We start from the raw sequence: 20,729 nt of genomic DNA, 5'->3' as shown, positions 1-20,729 counted from the left end.
GGGCTATGTCATGCAACATGGCCAGTCACTGGTCAAGCCGCTAAGCAGGATATGTGCTATTTAACTGGCCGAGAGCCGTTCCCAGATTGCTAAATACCGCCGAATATTAGGCCCCATTAAAACAAAGCGTAAGAAACATAGTTTACTGAGCATGGTGTGAGTGATAGGGAAAGTGAGCGTAGGCCGTCCAGTCATCCTCCAACACGAGCAGAGATAAGCCAGTTCTGTCCTCAGCATCTCCACCACCATTCGATTATCCAGGGCCAGATAAAAATGATGCTGATCTGTAAACTGAAGAAAACACAAGCGGTTTATTCAAAATGAAAATATTGTCTCTTCACTTACGTATTTCAGAATTTATATTTTTTCTATTGTACTTTTTTTTTTTTTTTGAGGGGGGGGGGAAATTGTAATAGCCCATGTGACTGGTGACCTTATAAGGTGCTATGATTTTGATTTTCTAACTGGACATCCAAAACAGGTATCTATGTTAAGGCCAGGACTCTTTTCCCTGGAGAAGAGGAGACTTAGAGGGGACATGATAGAGACTTACAAGATCATGAAGGGCATAGAGAGAGTGGAGACGGACAGAAAGAGAGAGAGAAAGGGAGACAGAGAGAAATAGAGAGAGAAAGGGAGACAGAGAGAAATAGAGAGAGAGATAGAGAGAGAGAAAGGGAGAGAGAGAAAGAGAGAGATAGAGAAAGACTGGCGAAACTGGGGCTCTTTTCCCTGGAGAAGAGGAGACTTAGAGGGGTATGATAGAGACTTACAAGATCATGAAGGGCATAGAGAAAGTAGAGAGGGACAGAAAGAGAGAGAGAAAGGGAGACAGAGAGAAAGGGAGACAGAGAGAAATAGAGAGAGAGAGAGAGAGAAAGGGAGAGAGAGAAAGAGAGAGATAGAGAAAGATTGGCGAAACTGGGGCTCTTTTCCCTGGAGAAGAGGAGACTTAGAGGGGATATGATAGAGACTTACAAGATCATGAAGGGCATAGAGAGAGTAGAGAGGGACAGAAAGAGAGAGAGAAAGGGAGACAGAGAGAAAGAGAGAGATAGAGAAAGATTGGAGAAACTGGGGCTCTTTTCCCTGGAGAAGAGGAGACTTAGAGGGGACATGATAGAGACTTACAAGATCATGAAGGGCATAGAGAGAGTGGAGAGGGACAGATTCTTCAAACTTTCGAAAAATAAAAGAACAAGAGGGCAACTTCCCACAGCCATTTCCTATTGGCGATCTACACGGGGCAGGAGTGTGCTGAAACAAGGCTGCCCTGTGAACTTCTAAAAGCTAAGTTACTCAGCATTTCATATTCTGCTCTTTTCACTGGTTTTCAGCATTATATGTGCTTAATTTCTCTTCTCCTCCCTGTTTCTTACTAAAAAAAAATATAAAAAAGCACAAAAAAATAAATCCTTCTCTTTCCTCTGTTAAATCTTATTTCCTCTTCCTGCATTTTTGTTTAAAATACTGTGTTTTAGGTGGTATAGAGCCTATATTTCTGGTGCCTGTGGCTCAGGGTGACTAAAGTAGGGAAAATCCTGTTATAAATCCTGTGTTTTAGGGTAGCACTGATAGAACCTGCATTTTTGTTTAAAATACTGTGTTTTAGGTGGTATAGAGCCTATATTTCTGGTCACTTCACAACCAATCAAGTCACTTCACAACCAATCAAGATGACCTTTATTCTATGCAATCACTGTGGTGCTTTAATTCCAAGACATACTATTTGGAGGCTTAAGGCTTGCCCCATCTGTCTTCAACTTGCCAGTATTAAGGAGGAGCTCTGCAAACTTAAACAGGAATTGAATACAATTAAAGCAGCTTCCATCACTCCACAAAATCATACCAACTTACCATCTCTACCTCAAAGAATAAAACAGCCCAGGAATAAATGGGTCACAGTAGGCTCAGGAAGACTGTGACATGTAACACAGAAACATCCACCTTCACTAATATTACCTCTACAGAATTCCTTCGCTCCACTAGTGCACTGCGATACACAGGAAAACAGAAGGGAGGTGGGACTGGAACCAATGAAGGTAACTCAAGAGAACAAGAGCACCCTAAGTACAAATAAAAAAGCCAAAAACAGAAAACTATTACTGTTGGGGGATTCCATCATCAGAGGCATTAACCTTGGAACACAGGGCGAGGAGACCAAAATAGTGAAATGTCTTCCAGGATCCTCAGCTACCAGGAGTTCCAGGCAAATACTGACTATAATTAAGGAAGAAACTAAGGATTTTAACACTGATGTTGTTATCCATCTGGGAACAAATGACCTGGCCAACAACTCCACACTTGCAGCACAGAAAGCTTTTCGGGAGCTTGGTGAGGGCGTGAAACCTTTTGTAAAGACTTTAGCTTTTTCTGAAATACTGCCTGCATATGGAAAAGGAGAGCAAAGAGTGAAAAACACAGAGGACTTTAATAGATGGCTCAGAGCCTGGTGTCATCAAGAAGGCTTCAGGTACATAGGAGGATGGGGAAATACATGGAAGGACAAGAAGCTATATTGCACTGATGGGCTACATATTACTACAGCAGGAAAAAGAAACCTTGCAGAGAAATTTAGACAATATTTTTCTAGGCATTTAAACTAGAAGGTGGGGGTGGTGTATGTACGAAGGACAATTATAGAGACCACCCCCGGCAAAAGAAAAGATGTGATAGTAGTAAAGGCTGCAACATAAGCAATATCAGCAACTCATTTCTTAGTATTGCAACGGAAAGTGAAACGACACAAAAATCCATACGAAAAAGGAGATTATCGCTGAAAAATAGCTGGAAAGTGATGACCACAAATGCTCGCAGTCTAAGCAACAAAGTTCATGATCTGCAAGCCCTGATATTAGAGGCAGATCTAGATATTGTTGCTATCACAGAGACATGGTTCAGTGAATCACATGGATGGGATGCAAACATACCGGGATATAATCTTTTTAGGAAGGACAGAGATGGTCATAAAGGTGGAGGAGTAGCTCTCTATGTAAAGATCAATATCCAAGCGACCGAAATGCAAGGGACCTGGGGAGAGGAAGAAGCGATATGGATTGCTCTGAAAAGAGAAGATGGAACTTCTATCTACGTGGGTGTAGTCTACAAACCTCCGACTCAATCGCAGCAATTTGATAAGGATCTGATTGTGGATATCCAAAAGTTTGGAAGGAAAGAGGAGGTTCTGCTGTTGGGAGATTTCAACCTACCGGATGCGGACTGGAATGTTCCATCTGCGGAATTGGAAAGAAGTAGGGAGATTGTGGATGCCTTTCAAGAGGCTCTGCTCAGACAAATGGTGACGGAACCCACAAGGGAAAAAGCGATATTGGATCTGGTCCTCACAAATGGAGAGAGTATCTCTAATGTTCGAGTGGGTGCTCACCTGGGTAGTAGCGATCATCAAACGGTTTGGTTTGATATAACGGCTAAAGTGGAGAGCGGCCGCACGATACTTAAAGTCCTAGATTTCAAACGTACGGACTTTAATGCAATGGGAAAGTACCTGAAGAAAGAGCTGTTAGGATGGGAGGACATAAGAGAAGTGGAAAGACAGTGGCTAAGCTGAAAGGAGCGATAAAAATGGCTACGGACCTTTATGTGAAGAAAATCAATAAAAACAAGAGAAAAAGGAAGCCAATATGGTTCTCCAACCTAGTGGCTGAGAAAATAAAGGCGAAAGAGTTGGCATTCATGAAATATAAAAAAACCCAAGAAGAGGAGAGCAGAAAGGACTACAGGGTGAAACTGAAAGAAGCCAAGAGAGAGATACGTTTGGCGAAGGCACAGGCGGAAGAACAAATGGCTAAAAATGTAAAAAAGGGAGATAAAATTTTTTTCAGATATATTAGTGAAAGGAGGAAGATAAAAAATGGAATTGCTAGGCTAAAAGATGCTGGGAACAAATATGTGGAGAGTGATGAGGAGAAAGCAAATGTGCTAAACAAATACTTCTGTTCTGTGTTCACAGAAGAAAATCCTGGAGAAGGACCGAGATTGTCTGGCAAAGTTACACGAGAAAATGGAGTAGATTCTGCGCCGTTCATGGAGGAGGATGTTTATGAGCAACTTGAAAAACTGAAAGTGGACAAAGCGATGGGACCAGATGGGATCCATCCCAGGATACTAAGGGAGCTCAGAGAGGTTCTGGCGAGTCCTATTAAAGACTTGTTCAACAAATCTCTGGAGACGGGAGTGATTCCTGGGGATTGGAGGAGAGCGGATGTGGTCCCTATTCATAAAAGTGGTCACAGGGATGAAGCAGGAAACTACAGGCTGGTGAGCCTCACTTCAGTTGTTGGAAAAATAATGGAAGTGTTGCTGAAGGAAAGGATAGTGTACTTCCTTGAATCTAATGGGTTACAGGATCCGAGGCAACATGGCTTTACAAAAGGTAAATCGTGCCAAATGAACCTGATTGAATTTTTTGATTGGGTGACCAGAGAGCTGGATCGAGGACATATGCTAGATGTAATTTACTTGGATTTCAGCAAAGCCTTTGATACAGTTCCTCATAGGAGGCTGTTGAACAAACTTGAAGGGCTGAAGTTAGGACCCAAAGTGGTGAACTGGGTCAGAAACTGGCTGTTGGACAGACGCCAGAGGATGGTGGTTAAAGGAAGTCGCTCGAAGGAAGGAAAGGTGACTAGTGGAGTAGAGGTCTGCACGGGAACGGGGATCGCGGGGATCCCGCGGGTTCCCCCCCTGGCCCACGGGACTCCCACGGGGACGCCCCCTGGCCCACGGGACTCCCACGGGGATGCCCCCCTGACCCACGGGACTCCCACGGGGACGCCCCCTTGCCCACGGGACTCCCACGGGGATGAAAACAACCTACCTAAATTCTGGCGATGCAAGCATGCAGCTTACAAGTCTGGCGTCGCGTCGGGAAATAGCCATGTTGAGCAGTGAGCTCAGCACGTACACAGATGAAAGCCTTGCTTGCTGATTGGTCCGGCGGCCCCGCCCCACCGTGCCGCTGGACCAATCAGCAAGCAAGGCTTTCATCTGTGTACGTGCTGAGCTCACTGCTCAGCATGGCTATTTCCCGACGCGGGCATTAGGCTGTTTTTTGTCATTTCGGGTGGGGGATGGCAGCGGCAGCAGCAGCCTGAAAAAGAAATCATCCTGGCAGGGTTCGGTGTCATGCTCCGGAGCTTCTACAGCCTTCCTATCTCCCTCTCCCTTCTACCTGCGGCTCTCTTCGGCAACTCAGCAGCAACGATCGACACAAGCTTCTGGCGTCGGGGCCTACCCTCTGCGAGTCCCGCTTGTTTCAACTTCCTTTTTCCACAAAGGTGGGACTCGTAGAGGGAAGGCCTCGATGTCGGCAGCTTGTCTTGATCACCGCTGCTGACGAGTTGCTTAAGAGAGCCGCGGAGCAGGGGGGTGTTGCCAGGTGCAGGTAGAAGGGAGAGGGCCAGATGCAGGACTCGTGGGTGAGGGAGGAGAAGAGAGAGGGGAGAGAAACAAAAGGAAATATTTCATACTGGGCTGGGCCGGAGTGGAGAGAGGGTGGAAAGATTCTGGCTACAGGGTGCAGTAACAAAGGAAAAGGGGGGAAAGCTGAAAATGGAGATAGTGACACAAAGAAGAGAAAGGGTAAGCAGGACCTTCTGAATAAGGATAGAGATACAGAGGGGACATGAAGAGGAGGTGAAATAGAGACAGAAGTAATGCTGAAAAAGTGTGTGTGTGGGGGGGGGGAGATAAAGACATTGAAAGGGCAAATGGTGAATATGGGGTAAAGACAAGGACAGAGACAAATGAAGATTCTGAAAAAGTGGTGAGATACGGATATAGGTGAGATGGACACAAAGAAGGGTGATGCTGGAAAATAGGTGGAATGGTAATTCTGACAGACACAGAAGGGAAATGCTGGATCAAGGAGAGATGGGGCTCAGGCTGGATGGAATGAGGAGAAATGCCTTGTTGGCCCGGAACTTCCTCTCCTACGTCAGAATTGACGTCAGGGAGCGGAATGCTGGTCAGCGCGACGCTTCTGCAGGGAAAGCTTGGGACAGCGGTGGCTTGGGGACTATTCCCCGATGGCGGTGGCAGCAAACCGAGTGGCTTGGGGGAGGGCACGGAGAAAGAAAGAAAGGGGGCAGACAGAGAGACAGAAAGAAGGGGGAACAGGGAGACAGAAAGAAAAAGTTGGGGGAGAGAATGAGGTCTGGAGGAGAGGAAACATACAGGAGGCTGAAAGAAAGGAAGAAAGATTGGATGCACAGTCAGAAGAAGAAAGTGCAACCAGAGACTCATGAAATCACCAAACAGCAAAGATAGGAAAAATGATTTTATTTTCAATTTAGTGATCAAAATGTGTCTGTTTTGAGAATTTATATCTGCTGTCTATATTTTGCACTATGGCTCCCTTTTACTAAACCGCAATATTGTTTTTTAGCGCAGGGAGCCTATGAGCATTGAGAGCAGCGCGAGGCATTCAGCGTAACTCCCTGTGCTAAAACCTACTATTGTGGTTTAGTAAAAAGGGAGGGGGTGTATTTGTCTATTTTTGTATTTTGTTACCGAGGTGACATTGCATAGAGTCATCTGCCTTGGGAAATGTATATGGCAGATATCTTTGTTTTGTGTTCAAAAGAAAAGGAAATGCATTTCTGGTTTTATTTCTACAGTGTTGAAGTACTTGTTGGCCCTTGCTGTGACTGGTGGGGATCCCCAAGCACCGCCAGCAGAGGACCTCCTCTAGAGATGGTCAGAACTCCCCTCCACCAAGCGCAGCAGTCGCTGGCAGCATCCATGAGCCACTGAGGTGCCAGCATCTGTGACTCAGGGACGCTACTGCTGCCTGCCAAGCTTGGCAAAAGGGACCCCAGGCCAACTGCAAAGGAAGTCCTCAGCTGACAGTTTGTGGGTTCTCATCAGCTGAGTATTTATATTTTATATTTACATTAGAGGTTCTGGTAGAAACCCATTTACAAAGTATGTATTCTTCCCAATTAATATTTCCAAATTAATAGTCTCTTTGCTTATTTGTAAATGGGTCTCTACCAGAGCCTTTAATTCAGTAGCATAATTAAATAAAATAACTATTTCTGAAGTTTATAGGGAAGGATGGTGACGGAGGGGATTCCTCGCGGGGACGGGTGGGGACGGAGGGGATTCCTCGCGGGGACGGGTGGGGACGGAGGGGATTCCTCGCGGGGACGGGTGGGGACGGAGGGATTCCTCACGGGGACGGGTGGGGACGGAGGGATTCCTCACGGGGACGGGTGGGGATGGGTGGGATTTTGGCGGGGACGGGTGGGGACGGGTGGGATTTCTGTCCCCGCGCAACTCTCTATAGTGGAGTCCTCAGGGTTCGGTGCTGGGGCCAATCCTGTTCAATATGTATGTGAGTGACATTGCTGAAGGGTTAGAAGGAAAAGTGTGCCTTTTTGCAGATGATACCAAGATTTGTAACAGAGTAGACACCGAAGAGGGAGTGGAGAATATGAAAAAGGATCTGCAAAAGTTAGAGGAATGGTCTAATGCCTGGCAACTAAAATTCAATGCAAAGAAATGCAGAGTAATGCATTTGGGGATTAATAATAGGAAGGAACCGTATATGCTGGGAGGAGAGAAGCTGATATGCACGGACGGGGAGAGGGACCTTGGGGTGATAGTGTCCGAAGATCTAAAGGCGAAAAAACAGTGTGACAAGGCAGTGGCTGCTGCCAGAAGGATTCTGGGCTGTATAAAGAGAGGCGTAGTCAGTAGAAGGAAGAAGGTGTTGATGCCCCTGTACAGGTCATTGGTGAGGCCCCACTTGGAGTATTGTGTTCAGTTTTGGAGACCGTATCTGGCGAAAGACGTAAGAAGACTTGAGGCGGTCCAGAGGAGGGCGACGAAAATGATAGGAGGCTTGCGCCAGAAAACGTATGAGGAGAGACTGGAAGCCCTGAATATGTATACCCTAGAGGAAAGGAGAGACAGGGGAGATATGATTCAGACGTTCAAATACTTAAAGGGTATTAACGTAGAACAAAATCTTTTCCAGAGAAAGGAAAATGGTAAAACCAGAGGACATAATTTGAGGTTGAGGGGTGGTAGATTCAGGGGCAATGTTAGGAAATTCTACTTTACGGAGAGGGTGGTGGATGCCTGGAATGCGCTCCCGAGAGAGGTGGTGGAGAGTAAAACTGTGACTGAGTTCAAAGAAGCGTGGGATGAACACAGAAGATTTAGAATCAGAAAATAATATTAAAGATTGAACTAGGCCAGTTACTGGGCAGACTTGTACGGTCTGTGTCTGTGCATGGCCGTTTGGAGGAGGATGGGCAGGGGAGGGCTTCAATGGCTGGGAGGGTGTAGATGGGCTAGAGTAAGTCTTAACAGAGATTTCGGCAGTTGGAACCCAAGCACAGTACCGGGTAAAGCTTTGGATTCTCGCCCAGAAATAGCTAAGAAGAAAAAAAAAAAAAAAAATTTAAATTGAATCAGGTTGGGCAGACTGGATGGACCATTCGGGTCTTTATCTGCCGTTATCTACTATGTTACTATGTTACTATGTATATGTAGGAAGATCGCTCCTGCCCCGAAAGCCGCTAGACCACCAGGTAAGGCCGGGACGCCGGGGGGAAGGCTAAACGATGTTTTTTTATTTCTTTTTCCCCTCCCCCAAAAATCGCAAATATGTGAAATCGCAATTGCCGAAACCACAAATGGGGGAGGGGGAAGTGTAGAAGGAATTATCTTTCTTCAAGAACTGAATATATGGTTCATGGTCATTTGCACGCAAGACAATTGCACGCAAACGCATTGCGGTCAGATGCGCGCAAGTCTTTATAGCGCAAGACAATAGTGTCCACGCTCTTTTATCTTGCGTGCATTTGACTTGCCACCGAATATATAGTTCTAACTCCGCATTCCACTTTGGACACAATTTGTTATTTTGAAGTGCGGAATTTGTCCCAAAAATATTTCTGTTTGTTTGCGCTACATTTTAAAAAGGCGGCATAGGTGCTTGTGAACCTTTATAAAATAGGACCCCAGATCCAGCAGGTACCAACTTGCACACTTCCACTTGCTCCAACGTTTGATGTAAATTTGTCAGTGTCCTCGATCTATGCACTTGTGCTGAGATCAGAAAATGGGACGAGGTTGGCAGTGGATAGTGAGTTGAAAATTGTTTATTTTAGATGCTTTTTAATGCTATTTTCAGGATTGTTGGCAATTTATCTTACTGTATTATATTGATTCAAGATTTCCTCAACATTTTTTTTGCTACTTCAGCTTGTCTGCGGTGTTCTTTGCTCACATGTTTAAAGACAATAGACTGTTTTCAGTCCAATTCTTTATATGTGAGTTTGCAAACCATTGGACCCCTGAGGAAGGCGTGTTCGTGTAGGGTCCGGTTGGATTTTTATCATAGTATTTTTTTATCATTGTACTTTCTTAATTTAATTTTCATGGTTTTATATGTCAGTGTTTAAAAAATTATCTCTAGAACATCTGTATCCACAGATTTTGGTTTTGTTTTCATCGGTGGATTGTTTTCACTGTGGATCATTGGGTCTCCCCATTTTTCTTTGTTGGGCAGACTAGATGAGCCATTTGGCCTGTATCTGCCATCATGTTTCTTTAACCATAAAGTTATATGACCTCACAATGCAGATGTAAAGAGCCCTAGCCTATAGGAAGAGGAGATGCAAATGTTAAGAGCCTTAGCCAATAGGGAGAGGAGGAGATAGTGGATGCTCTGGATGGGCCATTTGGCCTTTATCTGCCATCATGTTTCTTTAACCATAAAGTTCTATGACCTCACAATGCAGGTGTAAAGAGCCTTAGCCTATAGGAAGAGGAGATGCAAATGTTAAGAGCCTTAGCCAATAAGGAGAGAGATAATGGTTACTGCAGATGGGCATTTTATTGCTTGTCTGCAGTGTTCTTTGCTCACATGTTTAAAGACAATAGACCAGGGGTGTCCAACCTTTTGGCTTCCCTGGGCCGCATTGGCCGAAAAAAATGGTTCTGGGGCCGCACAAAAGCGCAAACGCTGCAGCAAGACAGATGAGGGAGCCGGCAAGACGGTAAACACCCAGAGGCAGCAGAGGAAAACACTGCATCGCCCTCGACCGGAGCCGCACAAAATACTTCACGGGGCTGCATGCGGACACCCCTGAAACAGACTGTTTTCAGTCCAATTCTTTATATGTGAGTTTGCAAACCATTGGACCCCTGAGGAAAGCATGTTCGCTGAAACACGGACCGTGTAGGGTTCAGTTGGATTTTTATCACTGTATTTTTTATTATTGTACTTTTTAAATTGAATTTTCATGTTCTTATATGTCAGTGTATAATAAATTATCTCCAGAACATCTGTATCCACAGTTTTTTGTTTTTGTTTTCATCAAGGTTTCCTCAGACTGTTGTATCCCATTTGGTTCATTTTCTTGAGAAATACAAGTCCTTGGTATGTTTGCATGCCACATTTCCACCACACCACTCATTTTATGGACCATCACACACGCCTTTTTGGCTTTTATCCGCTTCCTAGTCACTATTCACATCTCTTGACCATGTATTACAAATGTAACCTCATGTTTCTTTACGCTTTAGGGAGTTTCATATGGTTCGCACTAATAGGATTTCAGCATCTCTCACCTCATCGCATTCGTTCTCGTAGTATTTGATCACCACGGACGTCTTCAGTTCCTCTCACCACACCCTGAATCAGTTCTGCATTTTTAACAGCATTTGTGCACTAATACGTACACCTGTTTGTGTCACTACCGTGTTTCCCCGAAAATAAGACAGTGTCTTATATTCATTTGGGGCCCAAAAAAGGCACTAGGGGTAAGGCTTATTTTTTTCATGTACATGATCATCTCTCCCTTCCCTCCTTTACCCCAATTCTTCCTCTTTGCTTTCCCCCACATGTGCAACATCTTTCCTCCCCTCACCCATCCCCTTGTGCCTTCCCTCTGCAGCATCTTTCTATCCCTCCATCCCTCCCATCCCCCTGTACAGCAGAACCCTTGTCCAGCTTCCATCCTTCCCTCCCTCCCATCCCTCATGCAGCAGAACCTTTTGCCCAGAATTATGGATATGTATAGTCTGAGGAAATAACATTCAACCACCTGACCTCATTATGGCAGAAGGACTAAGCCACCTGCTTACGAAAACATAATCCAAATGTTGCACCTAGAAAACTATTTAGCGCTTCTGTATGCATTTTCTCTTAAAAGATCTGTCTCAAACACAGTTTTTTCCTTTGAAACACAACTTCAGAAAGGCATTTAAAAGGACAACCGCTAATAATACCTTTCAAATCAAGCATATTTGATTCTTCATTGCCACCCTGCTTACTTGAGGTGTAAATGTAAAGGTCTGATCCCTTATTAGGTACAGTTTGGATGTCCCAAGAACACCGATGTGTCTATACGGGCGTCCGCTCAACTTCATATTCTTGTTATAACCTATGTAAAACAATAAAATGTCTTAACAAGTAGAAACGGTATCCCATACTCACACCAATTTATCCAACCAAAGGAGATGTCAAAGTCTATGAACAAAATAGGGGAAGAAAGAAGGTTTTCTTTCATTCCCTTACTCCAGGGGTGTCAAAGTCCCTCCTCGAGGGCCGCAGTCCAGTCGGGTTTTCAGGATTTCCCTAATGAATATGAATATGAAAGCAGTGCATGCAAATAGATGTCAGGCCTAGTCATTGGAGAAATCCTGAAAACCTGACTGGATTGCGGCCCTTGAGGAGGGACTTTGACACCCCTGCCTTACTCTTACTCACCCAGTTTCGCATATATGTGGCTGAGAACCCGGGCTGGCTGTACACGGACTGGGTGAACATTGGCAATGCTCTGGACATGGATCCCATTCTTTTTCAGCAGACTCTTAATTTCAGGGGATTCTGCCAAAATTGTCACTGCACAACACAAAAGCAAAACGATTCGTTGTTCCAAACCTTCTCTTTTTCTCTGTCTGTCTGTCTCTGTTTCCATTGGCTGACACAAAAACAGTTCCCAAAGCTCTACTGGGATGGTAATTTTCTAAAAGGAAAAAAACCCCCAAAAAAACAAAACAGGGCTGGCATCTGAGGGGGAGGAATTCCGAACTAGATGCAACGGGGAAGAGAAAACAAGTTCCAAAACTTTGGGGGTTGGTGACATTTTATTCATTAAGGTTTAAGGGGGACATTATCAACATGGCATACCCAAATACAGGGTGCCATTATCGGCTGCCACCTAATAAACAGATGCTGATTGCACCCTCCTGGCGCGATCGTCGGGGGTGGGGGTCTACAGGCAGGAAGGGTTGAGCACCTTCCTGCTGGCAATTGTGGGTCTGTGGGCAGGAGGGGGTTGGGCACCCTCCTGCCGCAATCATTGTGGGGGGGGGAGGGGAGACTGGCGGCCGTAGCCGAGGCCGCTATACTAATCGTGGCAGGGAGATCCCTTGCCGCGATTAAGTATAGCAGACGTGTCCGCTGGCCTAAATTGTAAGTGTCTCCCGCTCTACTAGGGAGACACGTAGGGCCGCCTAGGTTCACCTAAGGCTGCGGGGCTCCCTAGGCTCCCGGAGGCGCCTTCAATAAAGGCGGCCTGCCGGGGGAGTATTTTTTTAGAAAGCGTGCCTCCCAATTGGCTGATTAGACAGCTGTAGGACGCCTACGGCTGCCTACAATTGGGACGCACTTTGCAGAATCGGGACCAAAAGCTAAAGGATCAATAACATGCAACTGACAACTATGCACTGGGAATAAGAAAACGCAAACCTTGCACTACGACATCGGGTTTGAAAGCTGTGGAAAATCTTCTGTTTAAGGGATCAATTTCACCAGGAGCTAGAAATCCCTTTGGAAAATGAAGAGAAAAGGTATCAAGGAATGACTACTGTGGATAAGCTGCTCGCATTCCTTAAATTGGAAAAAAAAAAAAAAAAGTCTCATTACCTTCTTCTTTCTGAGTCAGTTAGAGCAGGGTTTCCCAAGTCAGTCCTGGAGTACCTCCTTGCAGTGGCGTACCTAGGGGGGGCGGTCCCCCCTGGCGACGGCACTCAGCCGCTGAGTGCCGTCGCCGTTGCAGCCCAGGAATTTTCCGGACCTGGCCAACTGTGCACCCCCCCTAAGGCTGCACCCGGGGTGGACCACCCCCCCCCCCACTTCCCCCCTTGGTACGCCATTGCCCCCTTGCCAGTCAAGTTTTTAAGATATTCACAATGAACATCAATGAAAAAGAGATTTCTACACAATGGAGGCAGTGTATGCAAATCAACCTCATGCATATTCATTGTGGATATCCTGAAAACATGACTGGCAAGAGTTACCAGACGACCGGATTTCCCCAGACATGGTTTCCTTTTGAGAACATGTCCAGGGTTCCGGACAGCTTTTCAAAACCCGGCACTTTGTCTGGGTTTTGAAAAGCTTCTGGCAACGAGCGACGTCGGGACGGCATTCACGCAGGTAAGATTAAACTCCCCTGAGCACAAGTTCAGTCCCTGACAAAGAAGCACCGAGTCCGCACTTTCTAGCAGTTAGTCATCATTTGAATCCTATTGGCAAGGGGTTACTATTCAAAATCCCTGGTAAGGGCTGGAGGTGGGGGGTAGGGTCCCATGAACTGAGGTATCAAAGGCCTCATTGGGGGCGAGAGGTGGTGACGCAGATTGGGCTGGGGATGCTAAATAGGGAATTAGGCCTTTTTGTTTACCATGGACTAAGTAGATAGTTGCAAGTGGATACATGCTATCTCCCAATGCATTAGCCACACATTGGCTGCCCTGGGCACAAGCCAACATCTACCACACAAGCTTTGCATTTACTATGCATTAAGTTTTGCACACTAGTATATAAAGTATTTCATATTTCACTATTTAATAAAGTGTGGAGCCCATTGACTACATTTGTTACCTCGCAATAAGGGCCATATATCTCTCTTTTTCCTAGATTTCCTTACACACCCAGGGTGGGTGGGTGGAGGGAAATGTATTTTGAGGATTTAAATTACTTAATTATAATATTGTACTCACATCATAAGTCTTATTGTATTAATAACTGGGGGGAGGGTGGGAGAAAATGATTGTTTTATGTATTACTTGTGTAGTTAATAGTGCGTTTTATGCTGTATTTTATTCAATTAATTGTATTGCACTGTCAAAGTTTGAAAATCAATAAAGATTAAAAAAACAAATATATTTCACTGCAAGGCATGACATAGTTCACCCATATAGGTATAAGATACAGTATTAAGCAAAAATTACCTCTGCCAAGAGGGAACCCAGAACATACAGAGACTGTCCCCACAAATGGGGAATCTTTCCTAAAGGGATTCGATCAACCGAGTGAGGATTATTGTATTCTTCATCCACCTGATAATAAGCAACAGTAAAAGGAATGTCATTGCTTCTGTTTGTATCTGGTACAATCATTTTAACCGGTTTGCGTTTCGGATCATTAGTTTAATTGAGGTATTGGAGCAAAAAAACCCGCCCTGGAACTCAAAAATTATGGGTAAGCAGAGGTGATCCAGAAAGAGAGCAACATCGAAAAAAGAAGGCAGATAAAGACCATATCTGCCCATCCCTGCCATCTACTCTCCCTGTCTCTCCATTAGAGATCCTGTATATTTGTCCCAAGCTTGCTTGAATTTGTTTCCACCCAGTGGCGTAGTAAGAGGGGGCCTTCCTAAGGGCATGGCGGCACCCCACTTCCTCTCCGGTTCCCCCCCCACCCACCCGTCTGCTCACCCACCCGCTCCTCTTCTTGCCGCGCGCAGGCGTCCCTTGCCTTCCTCCGTACCTTTCCCTGGCGTGAGGTTGCTGCCCGATTCGGTATTGGCGCTCTCTCTGATGTCACTTCCGGGACCCACGCCTAGCAACATACCGGAGCAGATAAAAAAGTACTGTCTCCACCATCTCCACTGGCCATTCCACCAATTCATTGCCCTTCCCATGAAGGTTACTGCGGAGTCTGTCCCTTTCGCCTTCATCCTTTGCCCCCTCATTCCAGAGCTTCCTTTCAACCGAGACTCGCTGCCTGGGCATTTATGAATCTCCCCTGTCCTGCTTTTCTTCCGAAGTATAATTACTGATATTGGGGCATGCCAAAGAGCAGAGCATTCCCCGTGAGTGCGATGGCTTCCTGAATCTAATCAAAGTACACCCGTGGGTGGTGTACGGCCTTATCCCCGTACTTGCGGCAACCGGTCTCTCTCCTCCCCCTCCCCCCATTCCTGCAGGTTACCCGCGACTACTCGCGGCTAGCCGCCGGAGTCGCTGTGTCATTCTCTACCCAGCAAAAACCCAAATCGTACTAACATCAAAGAGCTGCATGAGAAACTGTCACCATCTGCTTGGAGACACAGAAATACCAAGATTATATGGCTGCACCATACCCTTAACGGGTGAATTGCAAGAGCTACTTTTTTTCTCTGTCATCGTCTCCATCTTCTGGTTGAAGGACAGAACTCAAGAGCCCTGGACCTATATTGAGACAAAGCAAAGCCTGAATTAGTAAAGCAAAGCCTGAATTAGACTATTACCTTGTCTGCAGGGACAGAATAAAGTTCTGGCACCAGATGAATTCCATTCTTTCCTCTAATGAGGATCTCCTCTAGGGCTTCTCGGTACTCCTGGACCTTGGGGGGAAGGCATCAAAAATAGGATAGAAATTAGGTTTTACTGTCTATTACTCCAAAATCTCCACCAGGGACTTAAGTGCAGTAACACAAGACCAAGAATCTTCCCTCAACAAGGGTTAAAGAGGATCATAGTAGAAGCCATTTTTGTGGGTATTGTCCCAAATGGTCCTAAAACTTGGGTGCGCCCAATCCACGCCCACAAAGCAACTGAATAACAAGTCAATTAGTGCAAATAGGGCCCTAAGAAGCTATTTATTGGTGGTAATTGAGATCAATTTAAATTTATGCACGCAAAGTTAGGCGCTGGGAATTCACATACAAATTTTATATGCGGGTCCAAAAAGGGGGGCACAGCAATGGAAGGGCTATGAGCGGATCAGGACCATTTCTACAAGTTACGCATAAAGAGGATCCACGCCTAATTTAGGCCCAAGGGTTTACATCAGGGTTCAGTTGGTGTAAATTCTTGTGGCTACAATTAATCGCGGATCCTGGCGTAAACGCTAGTCTGTAAACAGGGCCTAACTTTGAGGGCTGATTATAGAATAGTGCTTAGCATTTTTTTTTTTTGCGCCGATTTATAGAATTCCGTCCAATATGTTGATTTATAAGAACATAAGAACATAAGAACATAAGCAATGCCTCTGCTGGGTCAGACCTGAGGTCCATCATGCCCAGCAGTCCGCTCACGCGGCGGCCCAACAGGTCCAGGACCTGTGCAGTAATCCTCTATTTATACCCCTCTATCCCCTTTTCCAGCAGGAAATTGTCCAATCCTTTCTTAAACCCCTGTACTGTACTCTGCCCTATTACTCCCTCTGGAAGCGCATTCCAGGTGTCCACCACTCGTTGGGTAAAGAAGAACTTCCTAGCATTCGTTTTAAATCTGTCCCCTTTCAACTTTTCCAAGTGTCCTCTTGTTCTTTTATTTTTCGAAAGTTTGAAGAATCTGTCCTTCTCTACTCTCTCTATGCCCTTCATGATCTTATAAGTCTCTATCATATCCCCTCTAAGTCTCCTCTTCTCCAGGGAAAAGAGACCCAGTTTCTCCAATCTCTCAGCGTATGAGAGGTTTTCCATCCCTTTTATCAAGCGTGTCGCTCTCCTCTGAACCCTCTCGAGTAACGCCATATCCTTCCTAAGGTACGGAGACCAATATTGGACGCAGTATTCCAGATGCGGGCGCACCATCGCCCGATACAATGGCAGGATAACTTCTTTTGTCCTTGTTGTAATACCCTTCTTGATTATGCCTAGCATTCTATTTGCTTTCTTAGCGGCTGTTGCGCACTGTGCCGTCGGCTTCATTGTCATGTCCACCATTACCCCCAAGTCCCTTTCTTGGTTGCTCTCATTCAATAATATCCCTCCCATCGTATAGTTGTACCTCGGGTTTCTGTTTCCAACATGCAATACTTTACATTTCTCAACGTTGAACTTCATCTGCCATCTCGCCGCCCATTCCCCCAATTTGTTCAAGTCCCTTTGCAATTCTTCGCATTCCTCTTTAGTCCCAGCTCCACTAAATAGTTTTGTATCGTCCGCAAATTTTATTATCTCACACTTCGTGCCTGTTTCTAGATCATTTATGAATATATTAAATAGCAGCGGCCCGAGCACTGAGCCCTGCGGAACACCACTCGTGACCCCCATCCAGTCCGAGTAGTGGCCCTTCACCCCTACCCTCTGTTTCCTACCCGCCAACCAGTTTCTGATCCATCTATGTACGTCTCCGTCCACTCCATGGTTCTTCAGTTTCCGGAGTAGACGTTCGTGAGGCACCTTGTCAAAGGCTTTTTGGAAATCAAGGTATATGATGTCTATGGGGTCTCCTCTGTCCATCCGTTTGTTAATTCCTTCGAAGAAGTGCAATAAGTTCGTTAGGCACGATCTCCCCCTGCAGAAACCATGTTGGGTTGTTTTCAAAAGTTCGTTTCTTTCCAGATGTTCATCGATGTGTTCTTTAATCAGTGCTTCCGTCAGTTTCCCCGGAACCGAAGTCAAACTCACTGGTCTGTAGTTTCCCGGGTCACCTCTTGATCCCTTTTTAAAGATGGGCGTGACATTGGCTAGATTATTCCTAAAAATAAGTGTGGTGCAAGCCGACATGCACTTGTACAGTTAGGGACGGGTTCTGTATAGGACGCCCAGTCTCCGAAGCTGCTTAAGTGGCTTTTGAGAATTACACATGGGGGTCCTATATAGAATTGCCTAAGCCCACCTAACACCTCGATTCTCTAACTGGCGTCCATGTCACAGGTGCTGGTTAGAGAATCGGGTTGCCATTGAGCTGATTGTGGCAAGGAAATCTCCCTGCCGCGATCAGTTTAGTGACAGGGAACCTGTCTCCGCCTCCCTCCCCCGTGAAGACTACCAGCAGGAGGGATGTCCAGTCCCTCCTCCTGGAACCCCTGAAGCCGCTCACCACCGCCCACCGAATGTCCAGGACAGAAGGAGCGCCCAATTCCTCCTGCCGCCACCACACTAAGACATCAGCCTGCAGGAGGGATGCCCAGTCCCTCCTGCCAGAAACCTCTCGCCGAGACATCCCCCAGCACCTGGACTCCCCCCCTCAAGCTCACGCCCCCTCCCAAGTACCTTATTGAGTTGGCCGGCCAGAGGGAGGATGACTATGGGTACACTGGGGGAGTGTGTGTTGACTTATTCTGTTATCTGGCAATATTTATTGATTTAGGATTATCACTTACCGCACAGATTAACAGCTGTGGTAAAATCTGGCTTTTATGCTTTAAGGAGGCTTAAAGTGGTTCGAAACTTTGTTTCCAAAGATTCTCTGTTGAAGCTCTTCTATGCGTTTATAAATTCGAAATTGGACTATCGTAATGTGATCTATGGGGGTTTGCCCAAATCACAATTAAAACGTCTTCAGATATTACAAAATACAGCAGCGATAGTATTAAGTAATGCTCGTAAACACGATCATGCAACACCTTTATTAAAACAATTGCACCGGTTACCTGGTTATTTTCGGATACAGTTGAAAATCCTAACTTTGACCCATAAAACATTATATTCGGGCGTTCCTGAGGAAAAGGCAACTTTAACTATTCCGTATTCTCCATCAAGGGCTCTCCGATTTTTAATTGATGATAGACTAGTGATTCCGCACCCTTCGAAAACGAAATGGGAGAGAACCCCAAATTCAGCATTTTTTGCCATTGAGCCAGCACTATGGAATTCTTTACCCGTTGGTTTAGACTTAGAATCTTCATATACTCGGTTTTGTGCATTTCTGAAAACGTACTGCTTTTGCCTAATTTATTTATTTATTCAATTTTCTATACTGTTCTCCCAGGGGTGCTCAGAAAGTTTACATGAATTTATTCAGGTACTCAAACATTTTTCCCCTCTCACAATCTATCTAATGTACCTGGGGTAATGGGGGAATTAAGTGACTTGACCAGGGTCACAAGGAGCAGTGTGGGTTTGAACTAGAGAGTTGCGCGGGGACAGAAATCCCACCCATCCCTGCCCGTCCCCGCCAGGATCCTCTCCGTCCCCACCTGTCCCTGCCAGGATCCTCTCCGTCCCCATCCATCCCTGCCAGGATCCTCTCCGTCCCCACCCGTCCCCGCCAGGATCCTCTCCGTCCCCATCCATCCCTGCCAGGATCCTCTCCATCCCCACCCGTCCCCACTAGGATCCTCTCCGTCCCCACCCGTCCCCGCCAGGATCCTCTCCGTCCCCACCCGTCCCCGCCAGGATCCTCTGCATCCCCACCCATCCCCATCAGAATCCTCTCCGTCCCCACCCGTCCCCGCCAGGATCCTCTCCGTCCCCACCCGTCCCCGCCAGGATCCTCTCCGTCCCCACCCTTCTCCGCCAGGATCCTCTCCATCCCCACCCGTCCCCGCCAGGATCCTCTCCGTCCCCACCCGTCCCCGTCAGGATCCTCTCCGTCCCCACCCATCCCCGCAAGGAATTACCTCCATCCCCGCCCGTCCCCATAAAAAGCAGCAATTACTTCTGACAGGATGATCAATTCCACAGTTTCTTTTGTGTTTGCGCTGCTGTTTTCCTTGTGGAATCTCTTTGGCGGAACCCTTTTTTTGTTTTCTGTTCTAGTAATTAACTTATAAACCCCCTCTTTTACTAAGGCTGACGTGTCCATCTATATATATAAAATCGGAGGTATGTATGTGTGTATGTATGTGTGTGTGTGTGTATGTGCCGCGATCACGCAAAAACGGCTTGACCGATTTGAACGAAACTTGGTATGCAGATCCCTCACTACCTGGGGTGATATGTTCTGGGGGTCTCGCGGCCCACCTGCACACGTGGGCAGAGCTACAAACAGAAAATCAGATTTCACCCATTCATGTCAATGGAAAAAATGTAAAACACTGCCATTCTCACAGTAATTCCAACTATAAAACACTTTCTATGACACTATAACCACTAGGGACATCGTTTCTATTCTACCACGGACACCATACATATAGAGTTTGTATGTTCTAACTGTGTTTGTAACTGTTTCCTTCATGCACCCCAGTTCATAATGTTATTACATTACATGAGTACTCACATATGCTGAACTAGGAACACAGGTTCCATTCTGAACCGGGAAAAAACTGCATGGAGTTTCTTTTCAACCTGAGTTTCCACATATTGAGTTGTTTAAATCAATACTGAAACTTTTGGATGCCACTTATTCCAACAGATCTTCCTTTTCAGTTTAAGAGCTTGCAAATTCCAGTGAGACTTGCATTCTCTATCACAATCAACAAATCACAGGGACAGACTATTACATACTGTGGAGTGGATTTAAGATCCCCCTGTTTTTTCCCATGGACAACTCTATGTTGCTTGCTCAAGGGTGGGTTCACCCAAGAATTTATATGTTCTTGCTCCTGGAGGTGAAACTAAAAATGTTGTTTATAATCAAGTTTTGTGTTAGTTGTATTGTATTCATTTTGTCAAATATTTCACATTATAATTTGAATATTGTACTTTTTATAAAGCTGTAAAAAAATAATTTCATTCACCACTATAAAGTATCTTTATTTGAATCCATTTACAGTGTTATTGCTATAATTAAATACCCGTGCAACGCCGGGGCATCAGCTAGTTATATTATATGGACGAACCCTGCTTCCAAAGCCTTCCATC

At 45.7% G+C, this 20,729-nt stretch overlaps 1 protein-coding gene across 1 annotated transcript in view; it reads right to left on the bottom strand.

Annotated features, from left to right (window-relative positions):
* The window catches only part of PHKA2 (phosphorylase kinase regulatory subunit alpha 2), a 188,289-nt gene that overhangs the window by 72,921 nt on the left and 94,639 nt on the right, over positions 1–20,729 (bottom strand). The window contains exons 11-16 of the mRNA XM_033949037.1: positions 15,501–15,596; positions 14,221–14,328; positions 12,734–12,812; positions 11,750–11,884; positions 11,314–11,423; positions 147–291 (exon numbers count right to left, since the gene is read on the bottom strand). Coding sequence (XP_033804928.1) covers positions 147–291; positions 11,314–11,423; positions 11,750–11,884; positions 12,734–12,812; positions 14,221–14,328; positions 15,501–15,596 — 673 coding nt within the window. The remainder of the gene's footprint in view (positions 1–146; positions 292–11,313; positions 11,424–11,749; positions 11,885–12,733; positions 12,813–14,220; positions 14,329–15,500; positions 15,597–20,729) is intronic.

Source organism: Geotrypetes seraphini, chromosome 6 (genome assembly GCF_902459505.1).
Source record: "Geotrypetes seraphini chromosome 6, aGeoSer1.1, whole genome shotgun sequence".
NCBI lineage: Eukaryota > Metazoa > Chordata > Amphibia > Gymnophiona > Dermophiidae > Geotrypetes > Geotrypetes seraphini.
Note: the sequence above shows the minus strand (reverse complement) of the source record. Positions and strands in the feature narration are given on the sequence as shown.